General features: G+C 46.1%; 1 protein-coding gene across 1 annotated transcript; it reads right to left on the reverse strand.

Moving 5' to 3' along the window:
* Positions 1–8298: 8298 nt before the first annotated feature.
* LOC309579379 (somatomedin-B and thrombospondin type-1 domain-containing protein-like) lies at positions 8299–13732 on the reverse strand. Its single transcript, XM_082292659.1, has 5 exons — positions 13492–13732; positions 13006–13200; positions 11994–12072; positions 11305–11481; positions 8299–9110 (listed from the first exon to the last, which is right to left on the reverse strand). The coding sequence occupies exons 1-5, from the start codon at positions 13724–13726 to the stop codon at positions 8993–8995; spliced, it is 804 nt and encodes a 267-aa protein (XP_082148785.1). The 5' UTR covers positions 13727–13732; the 3' UTR covers positions 8299–8992.
* Positions 13733–17363: the final 3631 nt, after the last annotated feature.

Below are 17363 nucleotides of genomic sequence, written 5' to 3' on the forward strand. Positions count from 1 at the left end.
TTCCATCTCCTTCAGCACTCACCAAGCTGCAGAGTGGAGATGTGAGGTCTTAGAGACCATGGAGACACAAGTGAACTCTTGGCCAGGTACCATAAGATGGTGTATTTCACCAGCTCTAATACTTTACTCATGGTTTTCTGGGAAGGGTTTCTTGACCTGCCTGACCTCACCTCACAGAGGAGCAGTAGGACATGTCAGTGGTGACCTCTGGCTGCCAGAGAGTGATCACCAGAGCTCCATGGTGAGATACAAAAGGACTGGTTGGATCAGCCAGTCTCTCCCAGGGGAGACACAGCTAGCACTAAGCCAGGGGGGACCAAGGGAGAGGGACTGCTTTTACCCCCAGTAACTCTAACAGCTCCATTCTTCAGGGGGTGAGGAAGACCCAGGAAGACTTTTTTTCCCTGCACTTCAGTGCTTTTGGTTTTGGTCCCAGAAGAAAAGCAACACATGCAACTGAATGAGAGAGCAAGAGAAGAGAGTTTTGTAGATTTTCTTTTAAAGAAAATACACCAGGGGTTGAAGTCAACTTCATGTGCCAAATATTTTGGTCAACCTCACAATGTCTGAGAAATGCAAAACTAAATTTCTTGTAATTTCTGTAAAGTTCTGAAGAATTGAAGGCCTTTCTGAAAGTCTTGAAGAGCACCAAAAGCTCTGAACTAACTGCACATACTCTGGCTGCTCACTGCAACCCTGGACGAACCTCCCTTGTTCTGCACAGAAGGGGCCCAGCTGTCCAAGCCACACCTGTGGCTTGGAGAGAGGGAGAGAGGTAAGAGTCACGCTGACGGTGCAAGAGTGGGAGCTTCCACCCAGCTCTCTCACTCATACACATCTCAACTTTGCTGACAAATTTAAGGTACACTCTTTTTCCCTGGACATGGAATTAAAACCTCAACATGTAAGCAAAACATGAAAAATATGTGAGTGATTTGCTTGTTGTCCTGGAGAGCACTCGGCTGAACTGCTCATCCACAGCAAAGTCAATGCTCTCGATGCCATCTGCAGATGGCACTGCCGGGTGCTGCTCTTGGGGGCTCTGTGTTCCACCAGCCCCGCAGGGCCAGGGGAGAACCTCTGGCAGAGACAGTGGCCTCTGCTCCTCCTTGGTGGGTGCCGACCCTCAGGGGCTCCCACGCTTGGGCTGCCTGTGCCCCCCAACCCACGCTCCCATTCCCTCCACACATGGATGCGCCTGGAAGCATCTGGAAAGGAATTCATTTTTCCTCTTTAGTGGTTTGACACAGCAATTAGATTGGGTTCAATTGTTGGGACTTTACCACCTGTGCTAATAGCCAAAATTTCTTTCAAAGATAGACTGCAATGTTTTGAATTTGGAGAGAGATTGCTATCCCTTTTAATTACATTTTCTGTCTCTAATGAGACAATTACAAGCATTTCAATAGCTCCCAGTCACCAGCTTTCCACTGTATGAGAGCATAGGAGAAAAAGGCATCCTTACCTCCCCTTTCTCTTTCCTCTCCCACCCACTAATTTCTTTGAGCAATTCATAAGTGTGTCATGTATATTCATCTCCATCCTAGCAGCAGTTAGACTGCCCAAAGCCACTCCTGGAGCCACTGCACTATCCCAGCTGTTGCACCTGAGGACCAAACTCCCAGTTCAGTGACCATCATAGGGCAGCATGTGTGTAAAGAACAGCTGCACACCCCCACTCACTCCTCTTTTTCAGCTCACGTCACAAGTGCTGAAATCAAAGATATTATTCATAGTGTAGAGAGGATATTGTCTCAGAAGCAAGAGGAGCACAGGAGGTGCCCGCTGGACCAGTGCCAGTCCATCACTCCAGTGATCTTCTCACAAAGGTCAGTGACTTCAACATTAGAAACTTTCCTGGAAAATGAACTGGAAGCTTAGGTTCCTACTATGTGGTACCTGAGCACTGAAGGGCTGGTTCCTTCCAGCTAGAAATCCTTTCTGCTATTGAAACCGGAGCCCTTTATTCTTAAGCAGCATCAAATGTTGTTATTGTAAGATTGCATAGCTCTGTGGATAAATGCTGCATTTAACATTCCTGTGTAATGAAGTAAAATGCTCTAGTCAAGAATGGAAGTTTATTTAAGGCAATACAAAAATATTGCCATTAATCCAAGATTCTTGTACACTACAGACCAGGATGCTGGAGAGCAGCCATTGTAAGCAGGACAGATTTAAAGGCCTCCCCATGTGCAGGCAGTCATTATGTCTCTTGGTGGAGTCACAAGGCATCTTACACAAACAGTAATGACACATAGATACATATACCTATACCGTGGTATCTACAGCCCCATGGACTGACGCCAGCTGAGCATGGAGCAGAAAAAGCAGGAGGAAGGGTGAGAACTTGACCAAGATTAAGCTTGGGAGTGGGAGCAAGAAGTGAGTCAGAAGCTCTCAGGATGCTTGCCCAGCCCTGTGCCCCTCTTGCCCCACACACCACAGGGGAGATGCACATTCCTGTAGCTGCAATCATCACCCACACTTGGGATTTCTCCACTGAGATTCCTTCAGGATGGGCATACCTGCTTTGTGATGTCAGGGAACAAAGAGTTGGGACTCCTGGAAACAATGAATTTCCAGCCAAGCTGGAAATATCAACTAATTTTCAAAAATTTTCAAAATAATTTCCTTTGTTTCTCTTTTTTTTTTTTTCCTTACAGCTTCTAGAAAATCAGTCTGAAAAGTTTTGCTAAGGTTCAAAGTGGTCCAGCTGCAGCCCTGACACAGACACAAAACATGTGTTAAACAGTTTACATCATAAACCCCAAGCAGTGGGGCCCAGTCATGTGAGCTCCTACCAACACCCTGTCCTTGGGGAAGCTTCCCCAGGAGCCAGCAGGATCTAGGGTTTACCTTTACCAAGTTAAACATGAATCACTGTTGTCTGATTAGAGATCATCTTCCCAGTACTTTTCCGACTAAATCATGCTGTTTTGACACACTAGTTCAAGAGCTGTCACTTTAATTATAAGAATGAGTGGTGATGCAGAAAACCAGCAGTAGCAGCAACAACAACAAAAAAATTACAAATCCCCAACTGTTAAAACCAGAGCTTTAATGAGAACAGTGGAGAGGCTGGAGGAGCTTCTTGCTGTACATACATGCAGGACAGGATGAGCATCCAGAGCATCTTGCTGAGGGACCCTGAGCCCTTCACAGAAATGGAGAAGTTTACACTCCCCCTTTGACAGATAAGAAGATGAAAGAGAAGAGCTGCAGTCTTGGGGGTTTGTAAGAGGCCAGGAGCTGAACACAGCAGCAGGGTCCCAGCCTTGCCACCCCACTGCAGCTGGCACCACTTGTGAGACATCAAAGTGTTGAGCCTGATATCAAATTATTGACATTTTCAGATAAGGCCAGGTAGCAATAATGAACATTTGATACTCAAACCTTTTGGGGAATGAGCTGTTCTTTTCAAAAGAAATGGCTTCTTACTAGAAATAAACTTTCAACATGTTTATCCTTCAAATTTCCTTCAAGTTGTTCACATTTTTATCCAAGAAGGTCTTTGCAGACACCAAAACTGCCCAGTTTGTGTAACATCTTCCAAGTCAACCCAAGACTGTGCATTCACATTCAGGAAAAAAAAAAAAAAAAAAAACAACAGAACAAAAAAGCTTTGGTTTTGAGACTTGCATTTAGCAGGAAACAAAAGACATTCATTCTCACCAACCTTCCTCACTTAGAAAAATCTCCTCCATTACTTCAATCCTACTTCCTAAAGAAAGAGGTGAGAAAAGAAGTGCTCTGTTTCCCCCAGCAAAGCTCTGGGTTTCCCAGCTCTCCTCTCAGCAGCCCCTACAACCCACCACTTGTTTTCCCATCACACGATTCCTGTGACTCCAGGCACAGCCCCCAACCAGAGCAGTGACCCCAGTTCTCTCCAGTTAAACCTGTTACCTACATGAATGAGCTGAGGAAAACCAACAGGAGCCCTCCCAGCAACGAGTTTGTGACTCCAGAGCTCAGGGACAGGGGTTTGAAATCCTCCCCAACTTTGGAATAAATTCCAAGACAATATACAATCCAGAGCTCATATTCTCCAATCCTATTTACTGAAACAGTCAGAACTTGCACTTCCCATGGCACCCTGGGCATATTATTATACTATGCAATTTCCTTCTGCAAAAAGCCAATTAACTGCACATGTCTGCACCCATTCTGCCAACTACATCATTTTATAATTTCAGAACAGCAGCGTAAACTGTCAGGGAGTTATCAGCAAGAACTGCTCTGCAATAATTAATAGATGCAAAAATTAAGAAAATGAGCAAACTAGGCACACAAATTAACAGTCAATTATAACACAGTAATCTGCAGGGCTAGGATCTTGGGTAAAACAAATTTCTACATTCAGATTTACCATCTCCCTGCTATGACAGAAGCCAAAGAGCACATTAAACCTGAGCTAATTGGAAAACTGGTTTTGATTTCCCTCTGTATGTGCTCCAAGACAGAGAGCAAGCAGGTCTGATTGTAGTTTGGGATCCTAAATAATTTCTGGTGCCCCTTCCCTCTCACCTTTGATCAACAGGTGATGGAGTCATGCTGACAAAAACCTTCCATAGTTGAAGTTTCTCTTTATCCTGGGAGACTTTTGTTGATCTGGCCATTTTACACCCTTCCAGACACTTGTGAGTCCAGGATGGACACTGCTGGCCCCACCCCGTAGCCATCTGGGCCCTCTGGAAATCACTGCCTTCCACTGGGTTCCTGCCTGCACAATGCTGGTTGCTCAAAGCATGGACAGCACTCAAACCTTCAGCTTCACCCAACTTGCCTCAGAACCTCTGAAAAGTTCACTCCCACCCTGTTTTGTGGAAAGGCTCTGGTCCAAGCAATTGAGATTCTCCTGAGAATGGTGGGGTTGAGTGTAAGGTGGAACATGAAGCACAATACAGATTAATATTAAAGAAGAAATTCTCCACTCTACAAAATTGCAACTAATAAGAACTTTGAACATCCACTTGTCACACCAATTCTACATAAGATTTTCCCCCAATTTCAAGTACAGGGTTGCTTCTCCTGATCATCACAGGCTCTGCAAGACTCTACTGAAGTGGTAGGGTTTTTAATCAAGCCCTGCATACAGCAATTGAGAAGATAACCCAAGATACAGATGAAGGAGGGAGCCCTTGCCATGCATTGTCTTGCAGTTCAGCCCAAGACTGTGCATTTGTGGAGAGGGTTAAAGGATTTGATTGATTTTAAAGAAACCTCAACCTGCCACACACTATTCCATGAAAGTGAGGTTACTTTCCAGACTGAAGATAGATAAAACTGCTTTTGCACGTCCATGAGCTGGAAATAAAACTGCATATTTATGCTACATCTACTTACTTCTTAGTAAAGGTGCACAGGACTGAACAAATCAATTGCAGGCACACGGGATCAATAATAAACTGGATGACCACAATCCTGGAAAATGCATTTGCTTAATTACATGGCTTCCACATTTCCCAATAAACTACACTTCAGTACAGTCACTAAGCCATTTTTACTGAAATGCTTTACCATAAAACAAACATATTTACAAATACATTTGCACAATGGATTGAGAGCAGCCCTAAGGAGAAGGACTTGGAAGGGCTGGTGGACAAGAAGCTCAACATGCCCTTCTGGCAGCCCAGAAACCCTTCTGGGTGCATCCCCCCAGCATGGGCAGCAGGTGAGGAGAGGATCCTTTCTCACCTGTACTCCTCTTGCAGTATCAGAACCATCATCAAGGAACTAATGTTATAATTTAAAAGAACTTGTAAACTTCACCAAAAAAAAAAAAAGGCAGAAAAAAAGAGAGTTAGTGATCTTAGTATTTAAAAACTCAAAATTAAGAATAAAGGAAAAAAGTGTTTAGAAAGCTAGAGATTATAGAATCGTCTCAGTTATGGAGAAGTATTGCTAACTCCTACCATTGCAGGAGAACATGCTCAACTCGCAAAAGGAATGGTTTGTTCTTAGAGCAACACCGCTATTTAAAAAAATTACATTTTTGTTGTTCTTTTTCTTTATCTTTGGCTCCATTTCTGGGCATATTTTACCTCTTGTTTCTAAATGCACAAGGGCTCTTTCCTTATGGAAGGAAGTAGATTCTCATATATTCAGATGAATGCAATCCCACATACCAGGACACTCAGGGAGCTCATAGGCCTATGAAGAGACCATGTAAAAAATGATCTTTTAACACCTTCTGTTTCAAATGCAGAAGAAAACTGCTTAATCCCAGGCTGGACATTACAGGGGCCTCTCTTTTTCCCCATCCCATGTCAATGAAAGATTTCTCTACAAAAGAAAATCACAGGGGCTCTTCAGCAGGTTGTAAATGAACCTGGATTTTTTGCTTGACTTTTCATCATTAAAAATTGAGATCCTCAGCTGGAGTGCAGGAGGAAGTGTAGGAACATCACTTGAGCTTAATTTTGCTCTTACATAAATCCAACTCACTGGTGCTTTGGCTTTATTTGCTCTTCCTTTCATGTGGAGCCAGTCAGGTGTGTGCAAGGTGGAGCTGCCTGTGCACAACTGGCAGCGCCGCATTATCAGAGCCCAACGGGATGATCTATGGAAGATGAGGAGTGAGCTCCTGGCTTTGCCTATTTGCTGTGGGAGATGTTCTCCTGTTGATAACCAGTGGTGAAAGGTTTTTAGCATTGTCATGGGAACGGCTGTCATCTTCGGAGAACAGCCTCTCCTCCATGCAAGGCTGCCTTGCTTGTTTACACTACAAAGCAATTTTTCAGGAGTATTTTGCCTTGGATTTCCAATAGTTTCACTTTTCCCAAAACCCAGGTAGCAGAAATTACAGAGATCATAATGATGAATGGTGATACAACTCCTAAAGGGAAACAGGCAGGACCCAGTATGTGTCAAAACCATGAGCTAATTTTGACTTGTAGGGAAAGTGATCTGACAACTTCATTACCTTCTACTCAAAAGGCTCACTCTTGCTCCCTCTCACACACATGCTTCCCCCAAGAATTTACCAACAGGATTTGTTTGTACAGTCTCACATGGTGTGGAGGTGAAGCCAGCACACTGTACAACCCTTTTTAGCATGTGCTGATGCAGAGACATTTGCAATGTCTTGTGTCATCAAGTGACAGCCTGTGCAGAAACACAGCTGCTATGAGGGTCCCTCGGGGGCTAAATCTTTTATACTGCTGCATCTCCAGGTTACAGAGACAGAAGGAAAGGCCTGGCAGTCCTACCATGCCACCACCAGTAGCTCTTGTTAAGACCTAATGTTATCAGCTCTCAGGGATGAGGCAGCAGCAAGAAAAAACCCTTGTGGAAGACTTTAGTTTTTTAAAAACTACTACAAAAAAACTGCACCCTTTATAGCTTCAGTGCTCAATTCTGAAAGAATGTGGTAAAATCAGGGTTTCCCATGATCAACAGTTTGGGTAGATTTTGAAAATGAAAAACTCTTCCAGTATCTGCCTCCATTCTGCTCCTGAAATGACCACCTGCCTCTTTAGGATCCAGTGGCTCAGTAAAGGTCTTCTGCAGGACAAAGAAAACCTTCCAGTGACAAAATGCTACTCTGATTAAAGACCACCAAGAAACGAAACTGGCTTTCAGCTTGACAGAGATCCTCATTGCAAAAACCAAAATTACATCCTCCAATGATTTATTCCCAACCCATCTCTGGGGATCACACCCCTTCACTCACACACCTGCAAGTGTTCTTGAGCAGGCCACAAGTTAGTGACAGGTTATGTTACACAATGAAGTAACATAACAGTGAAGACCTTTTGGTTTTTTCCTTAAAATTTTCCTACTCTGGGATGCTATCAACCCCTGTGAGTCTTTAATTCACAGACAGCTTGTAACACACCATGAGAAGCAGACCCTTGCTCTCAAATCCCTACTGCACTGGCCAAAGGTATGAGGCGCTTCCAGAGCTCTCATGGCCCACCACACACCTCAGCATCTGCAGCACAAACCCACAGTGCTCCTTGATGTCTCCATGCAAGACCTTCAGCATGGTTATTAGAGGGGTTTGTGATCCGATTCCAGACTAGAGGTGGAGCTGAGCATTAACACTCACTGCTGGAGCCAGCCCTGGCCACTCACCTGGGCATGACAAATGCAATGACCTTGACCTCACCCTGCAGCAAGTTCCTGTCTGGAACAAATTAGACAGGTTAAGAAGCTAAAGAGATGGCACCACACAGATTAATCAAACAGACAGACATTGGGAGAAGGTCTCCAGTCTCCTTTATTTTCATTTATAGAAATGTATGAATACTAATCAGCAGAATATAAGGAAAATATTTCAAGTATTTCCCAGTCAAAAACACAAGGCTATAGTCAGCCCTCCTGGCACAGCTGAGCTGACTTCCTATTTGGAGCCCAAGGACTGTATTGCATTTTGGACCAACTCAGGGATGTTCCTTGAACCTGAATTCCAAGGGCCAGTTTGTCCCTGGTACCTCCTATCCTCAGATTTGACAAACACATTTCGAAGTTCTGTCATTACCTCAGCAGCACAAGATCAACCCTCTGTAAGACTGGGGGTCAAATGAAATTATGAGACCAGGGAGGGTGAAAATAGAAGGAACAGATACACAAGCATGAGCAGGAAGTATCCACAAAATGCTGTTGCCACAAAAAGAAGGCACTTAATTTACTCTGCATTGTTGATTCCTCATTGAGACTGTAGAAAAAGAATAATTAAACCTGAGTTCTTATGGCCTTTTTTGTCTGATTTGTTATTTGGTAAATCCTCACTCCTTTCAAAAAAGAGGGAATTTGCAAGAAGTCATCAAGGTCAGACAAGATTCAGGGAAAAAAGAGATCAGCACTTCCCAGCCAGCCTGATTTCTTTGGAAATTGAGGAGCACACACAGAGAGAGAGGATTCCAGGTGTCCCTGTACAGCCAGCAACCTCTGAAAAGGCAGTGAAAGCAAAGCCTCCAACATGGAGAAGTCATTGCTTTGGCTCCTGCTGCTGCCGCACACTGGGGCTTGCTGGGACTGCCAGGAGAAGTCAGATGAACAAGAAGCTGTGAACAGAAGGGCAGGAACAAGTGTCCAGCTGGCGAATTCTCCTCCAGGTTCCCTTGCATCGATGGTTCCCCACTGCCTGCCAGTGCAACAGCTGATTCCTGAAACACAGTCATTACAGGGAGAAGGTGAGAGAAAATGAGCTGCACCTCCACTGCAGGGCAGTCACCACGAGGTACAATAGGGCTTAAATCACCCAGTAAATCCCATTTAGTCTGAGAACATCCATTTTCACTCCATGGGCCCGGTTCTGCCTCTCTACCACTGTAAAGCAGCAGCAGCAGCAGCCACAGTGAGGCCCACAGGTTGTACCAATGTGAAGTAAAACCTAACAGTGACAGGAACAGACATTTTTCTGTAGCACTGTGCCCCTTCCCAGATTTTACCATTTAGTGGTTTAAGGGAATTCCTCACATCGGTATCTCCCAGCCCTGACCGTCGGAGAAGCACAGCTACCACAACTGGATCAACTCTTGTCCTATGCAGAGAGCTGCCCACAGATAGCCCAAAGACCCCTAACTTCTGCTTGGTTTATAGTTCTGCAGAAACTGGAATTATTGCTCTGCTCCAGATATGCCTGCCCTTGGCTTAATGAGGTGTCATGCTTGAGAGCTGGGATTCATGCATCACACATGGTTGGAAAAGGCTTGCTGTATTCTCCTCTTGGCTTGGGGTCATTTCAAAATACCAGAATCTGCACAGGGAGGATTCAGACAAAGCTGGCTGTGCACAGAGCAATTCCACACCCTCCAAAACTCTGGGCGGCAGCCTTACCTTTACTCCTTAAACATGTGAGCTCTCAAGTAGCTGGCTTCCCTGCTGGCTCTCACAGATCTGTAACAACATGGACCCACCAGCTCATCTTACAGCAGGACTCTGGGAACAATTTCTAGGCTCTGCTCAGTTGGGATGGACTTAAGATATCTGCTGAGATGTGGGCTGAGTCCTGATTTCAGGGAACCACTCACCCCAACTCCATTATTGCTGCCTCTCTCCAGTCTTCAGCCTGCCAACATCTGAGGATCATTCCCACAGGATACAGTGCTCTTTTTTTTGGAGCTTCCATTCCACATACATTGCTCTTCAGCAGATCAGGTGGATGACATTATCCCCTCTTTTTGCAGCCCAATGAGGAAATGAATTCCTGAATATATCTTTTATTTCACTTCATCTGATGCTCCTGGATGGCTCCAGAGTTTTATTAAAATAACATTACCGTAAGCTTTTATAATAACTTACATGTTGAATGCAGGTAAGAGCTACTCTTGGCCACAGCAGTTAAGATTTTCTCCTTCCTTATCTAAAATCTTACATAACAAACTGAGGAAGAAAGGAAAAAACTCTATAGTGACTTCCTCTTCCTGAAAGACTGAGAAAAATCCTGCACACAAAGGCCATCACTGGCAGTTTTGGCAGTGCAACATGGTGTGTTTGAGGCTTGACAATCCCACTTTAGAATTCCTAGTTCTAACAAACATGCTTATTTCAACCTTTACATAAGTTTGAAACATACTCCTGCCCAACACTGATGGGCAATGATTTTCTCAGGCAGGGCTGCTAGTCAGTTTCAGAGGTGCCTTTAGTAAGCAAACAATGGGATTAGGAGGTACCAGGATTAGGCAGTGCTGGACTGTGCCTCCAGCGACCATCAGAGTTTGGGAGCCAGGACTTCTCTGTTGCTGGCTCTGCCCCAGATGTGTTTCCCAGCTTCAAGCCATCCTTCATCCCTGCCAGAGCTTACCTAACTTGTACAACCTGGGTGGTCCCCATCTATCACCCCAAAACTTCTTCAGTTCTCAAGGGTAAGGATGCTGAATGTGCAGAGACTTAACAGTACCTCCATCTCACCTCAGATGCCAGCACATACCCCAAGTTCCTAAGCCAGCTACCACTCACCAGAAGTACTCATAGAGGGTCACCCGTAGAAACAAAATCCCCAGTGCTAAAAAATCAGAAATAGAATTGGCTTTATTTGACATCTGACAGGACTGTTAACCTTAGAACTAAGGCTGGAGTGTCTTTACACTCCACAACTGTGCCACCCTAAAGTGAGTGAGATTTAGCAGACTGAGTGCAGGTATTCCCACATGCACTCCTGGCTCTGCCCCTGGTTTATTACATGAGCTTCACCACATCATTTCAATTCTGCAAGAAACTCATGGTACGCAACAAGAAGCAGTTAGTATATATAGAGTGCTCCAGAGAGCTGCATGCAGTGCACTGCGACCCTGAAACAAGCGGAACAAGGGAGAAGAATGAAAAATTCAACATGGAAACAAGAGCTAAAACTCTTACTTTTGGCTGCCGGTGCCATCGCCATAGCAATGCTGACTCGGGGAGTGCAGAGCCGGGTGCTGACACTCCACGCAGATGGTGTGGCCCTCCCTGAGGTAATGCATCCAGCGAGTGTATGAGTGGTGGTTGTGCAGGCAGCCCGGCGTGATGGCCACGAGCTGGAACTCCACACAGTACCTGCCAACCGAACAATGGCGGGTCAGCTCAAAAACCAGGGGAGGCCCTGCACGGGCTGCCAGAGCCACACTCACCTGCGAGACCACAGATCACTAACTAAGAGAAACCAAACCATACCAAACCAAACAATCCCCCCATCCAAGGTCATTAAAAACAGAACACGTGGTGTACCTGCATTTTGACAAGGTTAAATAGGGAATAAAACTATTCTGTTGATGCTTTCAGCTAACATATAAAAAATATCAGGTATGACTGGCATCTTTTTTTACCAGTAGGGACACAGACTGGTCAAGCATTTGACTAATCTAATTCCAAGTCTGGTACCCACTTGCTGAGCCACACTTCCTCTATCATCTCCTCTCAGTTACTTAGAATAGGTTTCATAGAGCAGGTTGTGACAGGAGCTATGATTTGGTCTGTAAAGGTTTTCCTTGTGATGATCTCCCTCCTGCAACCAGAGAGACTCTGTAGGTGGCATATGGCTGAGTCCCTGAGCTGAGCCTCCAACTTACCCTGCCCTTTCACTGGCATCAGCTGCAGCTCTTTTCTTCCTCGCTTTTCCAAACCCTCCTGTAGTTATTAATGCCGGGACTGTGTATACCAAAGAGAAAGGGTACAGAGCATCAGTGGCAATGCTGCTCTAAGGCTCTTTATGTCTGCAAAACAGAAAAGATGAGCTTTTAATGTCATAGGGTTTTATCTTTAACAGGCAACAAAAACAATTCTAAGTTTGTATTTTCATATTATCCATCACTGTCAACCATTCCACTCAGAAGAGAATCTGTATAACTGACAGATTTTTGCCTGAGCAGAGTAAGCCTACTTACAGGAACAGCCAAAGACAGGGGGAGGCAATATTCACTTAATGCCAGCTCTCAACAGGTTTGAAGAAGTCACTTGCAGCTGTAATCCAGACTGGACAGATTTTGACCCCAAAATACCAACCAAAATGACAAGCAACTCTTCTAAAAGAATCATAAAGGTGTTCCATGAAAACCTGATTTGAACAAACTGAACCCAGGCTTTTTCTCCAGAAACCATCTGGAGGTCTCCCTTGCCTGCACTCTGCTCCAGTGCAGAGAAGGCATATCTCGGCCTTGAGAGGTATTGCTCTTTTGTGACTTTTTGCAGATAACTCATAAAATAAAAAAATACATACATAAAAATGAAAAAAATAGTGTTCAACACCCACTTACAGAAGTTTTAAACAGACATAAATCTGCCAATCTTACCAAAGTTTTCAGAGATTTACACTTGTATAAGTGAGAGCACAGGAGACCTGTAACATCTCACTTTTGAGACACAGTGGATCACAGTAAATAGCAGGTACCACTTCCAACACTGTCCTGGGAAGGATGTGTCTAAGCCCTTGCATGAAGAGCTCAGTTCTCAATTAGCCCAGGCAGGCCCATGGCAAACATCCCAGTGTCTAAAAACAATTCTTCAAACAGAGTAAAAATCAGCTCTGCTGACCCAAACCAGAGTCCTCCCCACAACTACCCAGACACTTTTCAATGGACTTACTCAGGGACTGTTGGCACTCTGTTCCTTGCCGAGTCCAGTACTCTACACAGCCAGCCCTCTCCTCCAGAGCAGGACATGCTTCTCCCCCGTTCCTGGGCTCCTGAATGATGTGCCTCATCCGGACACGATAGGTTGTCTTACAAGGCTCTGCGCAGCCACTCCAGGCACTCCACTGAGATACGACACAGGGGATAACTGGAAGAAGAGCAACAAATGGGGATGTGGAAGGTTAAAGGAATGATGCCAGTGAAATGCCTGCTCCAGAAATAACACTTTTTGACATAGCTCAGCACAACCTTATTTTAGACCTGTCCCATAGTTCTCTTGGGCAGTTCTGAGTAGTTCTCCTCCAGGCCCCTTCACCGACCCCACAAGACGCACTGAGCCCGGTGGTGCCCGGACACGCAGCCAGAGCCCGAGGCGAGCAGGGGGCTGGTCCGCTCGGGGGCACCGGGGCCGGGAGCGGCCGCGGCCGCAGTCCCTCACCTGTGCAGGCCTGGGCGTAGTCGTGGCAGCAGTCGAGGGTGCGAGCGCACGCCTGGTCGCAGTAGCAGGGCCCGGTGGAGCCGTCGGGCCGCCGGCCGGAGCTCAGGCAGGCGGCGTCGCGGCCGGGGCAGCACAGCCCGCGGGCGGCGCAGCCAGAGGCGCGGCGGGGCAGGGCCGGCGGTGGCAGTGGCAGCAGCAGCAGCAGCGCCGGGAACCAGCAGGGACTGCCGGCCATGGCCTCGGAGCTCCGCCACCTGCGCTGCCGCCGCCCGCTGCCCCCCCCCAGCTGCGGCGGAGCGCCGGGGCGGAGGAGCCGGCCCGGCCCGGCCCCCAGAAGCGGCAGGAGGCGGCCACACCGGGCGGGGCTGGGGCGAGTCCTGTGGCGGCCGCTTCCCCGGGACCACGGTGTCAGCGCATCCCCGGTCCGGGGCCCGGTGTGCCGGGCTGTACCGGGACTGTGCCTGCTTTACTGGGGTTGTACTGGGGTTGTACTAGGGCTGTACCGGACCGTGCCGGGGCTGTGGCCGGTGCCGAGCGGCCGCCCTGAGGCGGCAGGTGCCGCTCATAACAATACCCTCATCTCCTGCCACACTCTTTGTGGCACCTCGCGCTGGCCGCACACCCGACAGTCCCTTTCTGTGGACTTATCAAACCAAAAACTCTTCAGCCCCGACTGCTGGCATTTACCCACCAGATTATCGAAAGATTATCATAAAAAGTAGATTATAAAGGAGACCAATATTTTTGCTGGATTTGACTCCAGCATACCTCAGGAGCCATTAAAAAACAGAAAATACTTCATTGCCAGTACAGCAGCTCCTAAGGAACACGATCCAGCTGGCTATGCTACCTCTCTACAGAATTACCCTGTAATTTCTTCTTAATTCGAAATGCAAGAAGTTTAGAGAGATTACAGCTACTCCTGTGAATTATCTAGCTATTCAGTACAAATCAAAAGGCTTTACTGTAACTTTTTAATCAAAAGAGGCTTGCTCTAAAATATTGATCACAACAAATGTTATACCTTGCTGAACACTGAACTGGGATTTATAAAACCCACCCACTGGTTTTGGGGGTTTTTTTGCAAGCAATTATGCTATTGTACTAAGACGGGGTATGGACAAAGCATTCCCATTTCAGGGAAGCTGCAGCAAAGATGTTTCTAGAAAACCAGAAAATAACATCAGAGGACAGGTTAACACCTTCAGCATGTACAATTCTGGAGGCATGCTGACATTGCATCAGCTTGGGCATGACATGGTAAAATGTTCCAAAAAGATAAGAAATAAAACTTTAGCTTTTTTGTATATCACTAGATGTCTGCAGCAAAGAACAGGCATCTCATTTTCTTGGCAGTGGTCATATTGTCACCTTGGAAATCGCACATGTAACAAATCCTTCAGGGAGCAAGAGGCATAAAGGCTGGGAGAGGAAAGAGCACTAGAAATCAGTAGCTGTGGGGTCTAGGAAGCAGGAATTTAAATATATCAGGTGTTAATTTCTGCCTCTGCCAATGAGTCACTTACTCTGTGACCTCGGGTAAGTCGTTTAACCAATGCATGTCTCGTTCTTGATCTAGAACAGGAAGGACATTCAAAAGGAGATTGCATTACTCAGCTAATAGTTCACACAAACCAGAGGCGGGTGCTGTTCTTGCGCAATCCCCCGAGGGGCAGTAACAGAGCACACTTCCCTGGTCCAGCACTCATGCTGCGATGCTCCACATCCCCCGCCAACAACTGAGGTAGGAGGAGCACCTTCACATTATTCTGAGATACACAGACTGAATGAAAATAAGCTTCAGAAAGCTATGGGTCTGCATAAAGACTGCAATTTTGACTGACCCTGTGCGGTTAGGAAAATTAGATCTGGGTCCAGGCATCTCAGTAGGGATTTTATTCAACCCCCCTCCCCAGCAAGTTCTTGGGAGCAAACTTTGTTTCTTACATTCCCAGAGTGACAGCAGTTCTCCCTTGTTCTGGTTTGACATAGCCCTGGGGATTTTTTAGGGTTTGGGTTTTTTTTTTTTTTCCCTCTGACAGGCTCTGAAGATGCCAAGGAAACATGGCCCAAGCCATGCTGGACCACATCAGCCCAGCAACAGATTTCTTGCAAGACAATTGCCAAGTCTGGGTGGGTTTGCTGGCCCTGTGAGGAGTATTGGAGCCAAGCAAGCATGATTTTACAGAAAGGAAATGTGGCTAGTCTGTCATACAGGGAAAAGTTCAGGAGCAGAACAGCTTGCAGGGATGTCCTTGGGAACACCAGTGGGTGTTCCCTGTTGTATAAAAAGGGGCATTCTTTTGTTGATGAAAAGCATAGTTGGTCAAGATAGAAGTTTTAAGAGCAATACAAACAGAGGATGGTAACTTTTGGGGAGAAAAGGTTTAACTGCACCTTCTCCTCCAGGTTTTTTGGAATTGTTTTTGCCCTGGGACCTCACAATAAGTTTACACAGGCCGACAACCAAGTCCAGCTCTCTGGTATTTCTGGTAGGATCACGCTTTCTTCTGCTGCCTGCAGAACTCAGCCCATGAGTCCCAACACACATTCTACAGTGTGATCACCAGCAATTTTTGACAAGTCAGATGATTTGTGCTGTGGATGATAAAGGAAGGCCTTTGGCTGAATGACCAGAGCTGCCTACAGACCTCACAGCTATTGTTCCATAGCTGTGGACCAGGACTGAACAGGATTGGACCTGGATTTTATCCTAAGACATCACAGAGAAACAAGTTAAGAGCTTTCTTTGGTTGCTTTTTCCAAAACTGTATTTCCATAGACCTGTGTGACCCTGCATTCAAAATTAAGAGTGCTGTATGTTCTTTTTCCACCTGCAGCACAGCACTGCTATGAGCAGTGTCTGACTCGGAGCCTTGAAGAAAACAGTCAGAAGCAGACATCTGAACAATGAAAGAGGTCACATCTAGACCACATTAGCAGAAAACCACAGGCACTGACCTGAGTAACATCTCTTACCAGCACTGCACAATCCAGATGTGCATAGTAGAGATGTGCACAGTCCAGATGTGCACAGTCCTTTGCAACATGGTCCAAAGGGAGCAAGACCAGTTTTTTCTTCTACAAGAAAAGTTAGGCTGCCAATTACTCTGCTTTCAGCAAGTCACAGCTAAATATGACAGCAAGTGGGATGAGTTACAGCTGCAGAAGCTGAGAGGTCGGGCAGCATGCATACAGCTCTCACAGGACAAGGGCACTGTTCCTACTCTTCCAGTTCCTGAGGTCTTTGCCCCCACTATGAGGAAAATAAAGATGAATGAACCCTGCAATAAACACTGCTACAACTCTCTCTACAGGGCTACCACCTCACCCTCTCTAGGAAATCCTCTATAGTTTTCATGATCAGGCAAACCTACAGGAAACCACAACTCACCCGTGGCTGAACCCAGTGCTGCATTCCTGAAGGCCTGAGAGATCCTCTCTTCTGTTAGCCTTGCAGACCTCCCAGGAAGCTTTATATCTTCCTGTTCCCAGCTCTCAAGCCACAGCTGGGGAAACAGCAATGCTGTGATTGATGGACACACTCCTGTCATTAGGCAGAGGGAACATCTGACAACACCCAGATAATGGTGACCTTTCCTCTTCAGTGTGAGGGAAAATCATTAGACTCATCCATGGATAGATGCCTTTGTTAGACTCCCTGTCACCATTCAGACAGGGAAAAGGCAGCTCAGGAGACAATGGTTTACGTTTTGGTTAAAAAAAAAAAAGAAAGGAAAAACAGCAGGGAGAGAACCCACCAATGCCCCTTCCAGCAGCCTGCAACACAGGGTAACTGTGAGGCACCTACTTGTTACTTGAAAGGAAGACTTCATCACATCTCTCAGGCAGCTGGCTGGGCCATCCTCTGT

The sequence above is a fragment of the Coloeus monedula genome (genome assembly GCF_965178545.1).
Source record: "Coloeus monedula genome assembly, chromosome: 17".
Taxonomy (NCBI): domain Eukaryota; kingdom Metazoa; phylum Chordata; class Aves; order Passeriformes; family Corvidae; genus Coloeus; species Coloeus monedula.

Excerpts from the sequence above, each read along its gene's own strand:
- LOC309579379 (XM_082292659.1), bottom strand. The coding sequence starts at position 13,726 with ATGGCCGGCAGTCCCTGCTGGTTCCCGGCGCTGCTGCTGCTGCTGCCA. Across the intron at positions 12,073-13,005 it reads AGAGTGCCAACAGTCCCTGA|TCCCGGCATTAATAACTACA; the intron begins GTAAGTCCATTG and ends TGGTATACACAG. Across the intron at positions 11,482-11,993 it reads GATGCCAGTGAAAGGGCAGG|GTACTGTGTGGAGTTCCAGC; the intron begins GTAAGTTGGAGG and ends TTCGGTTGGCAG.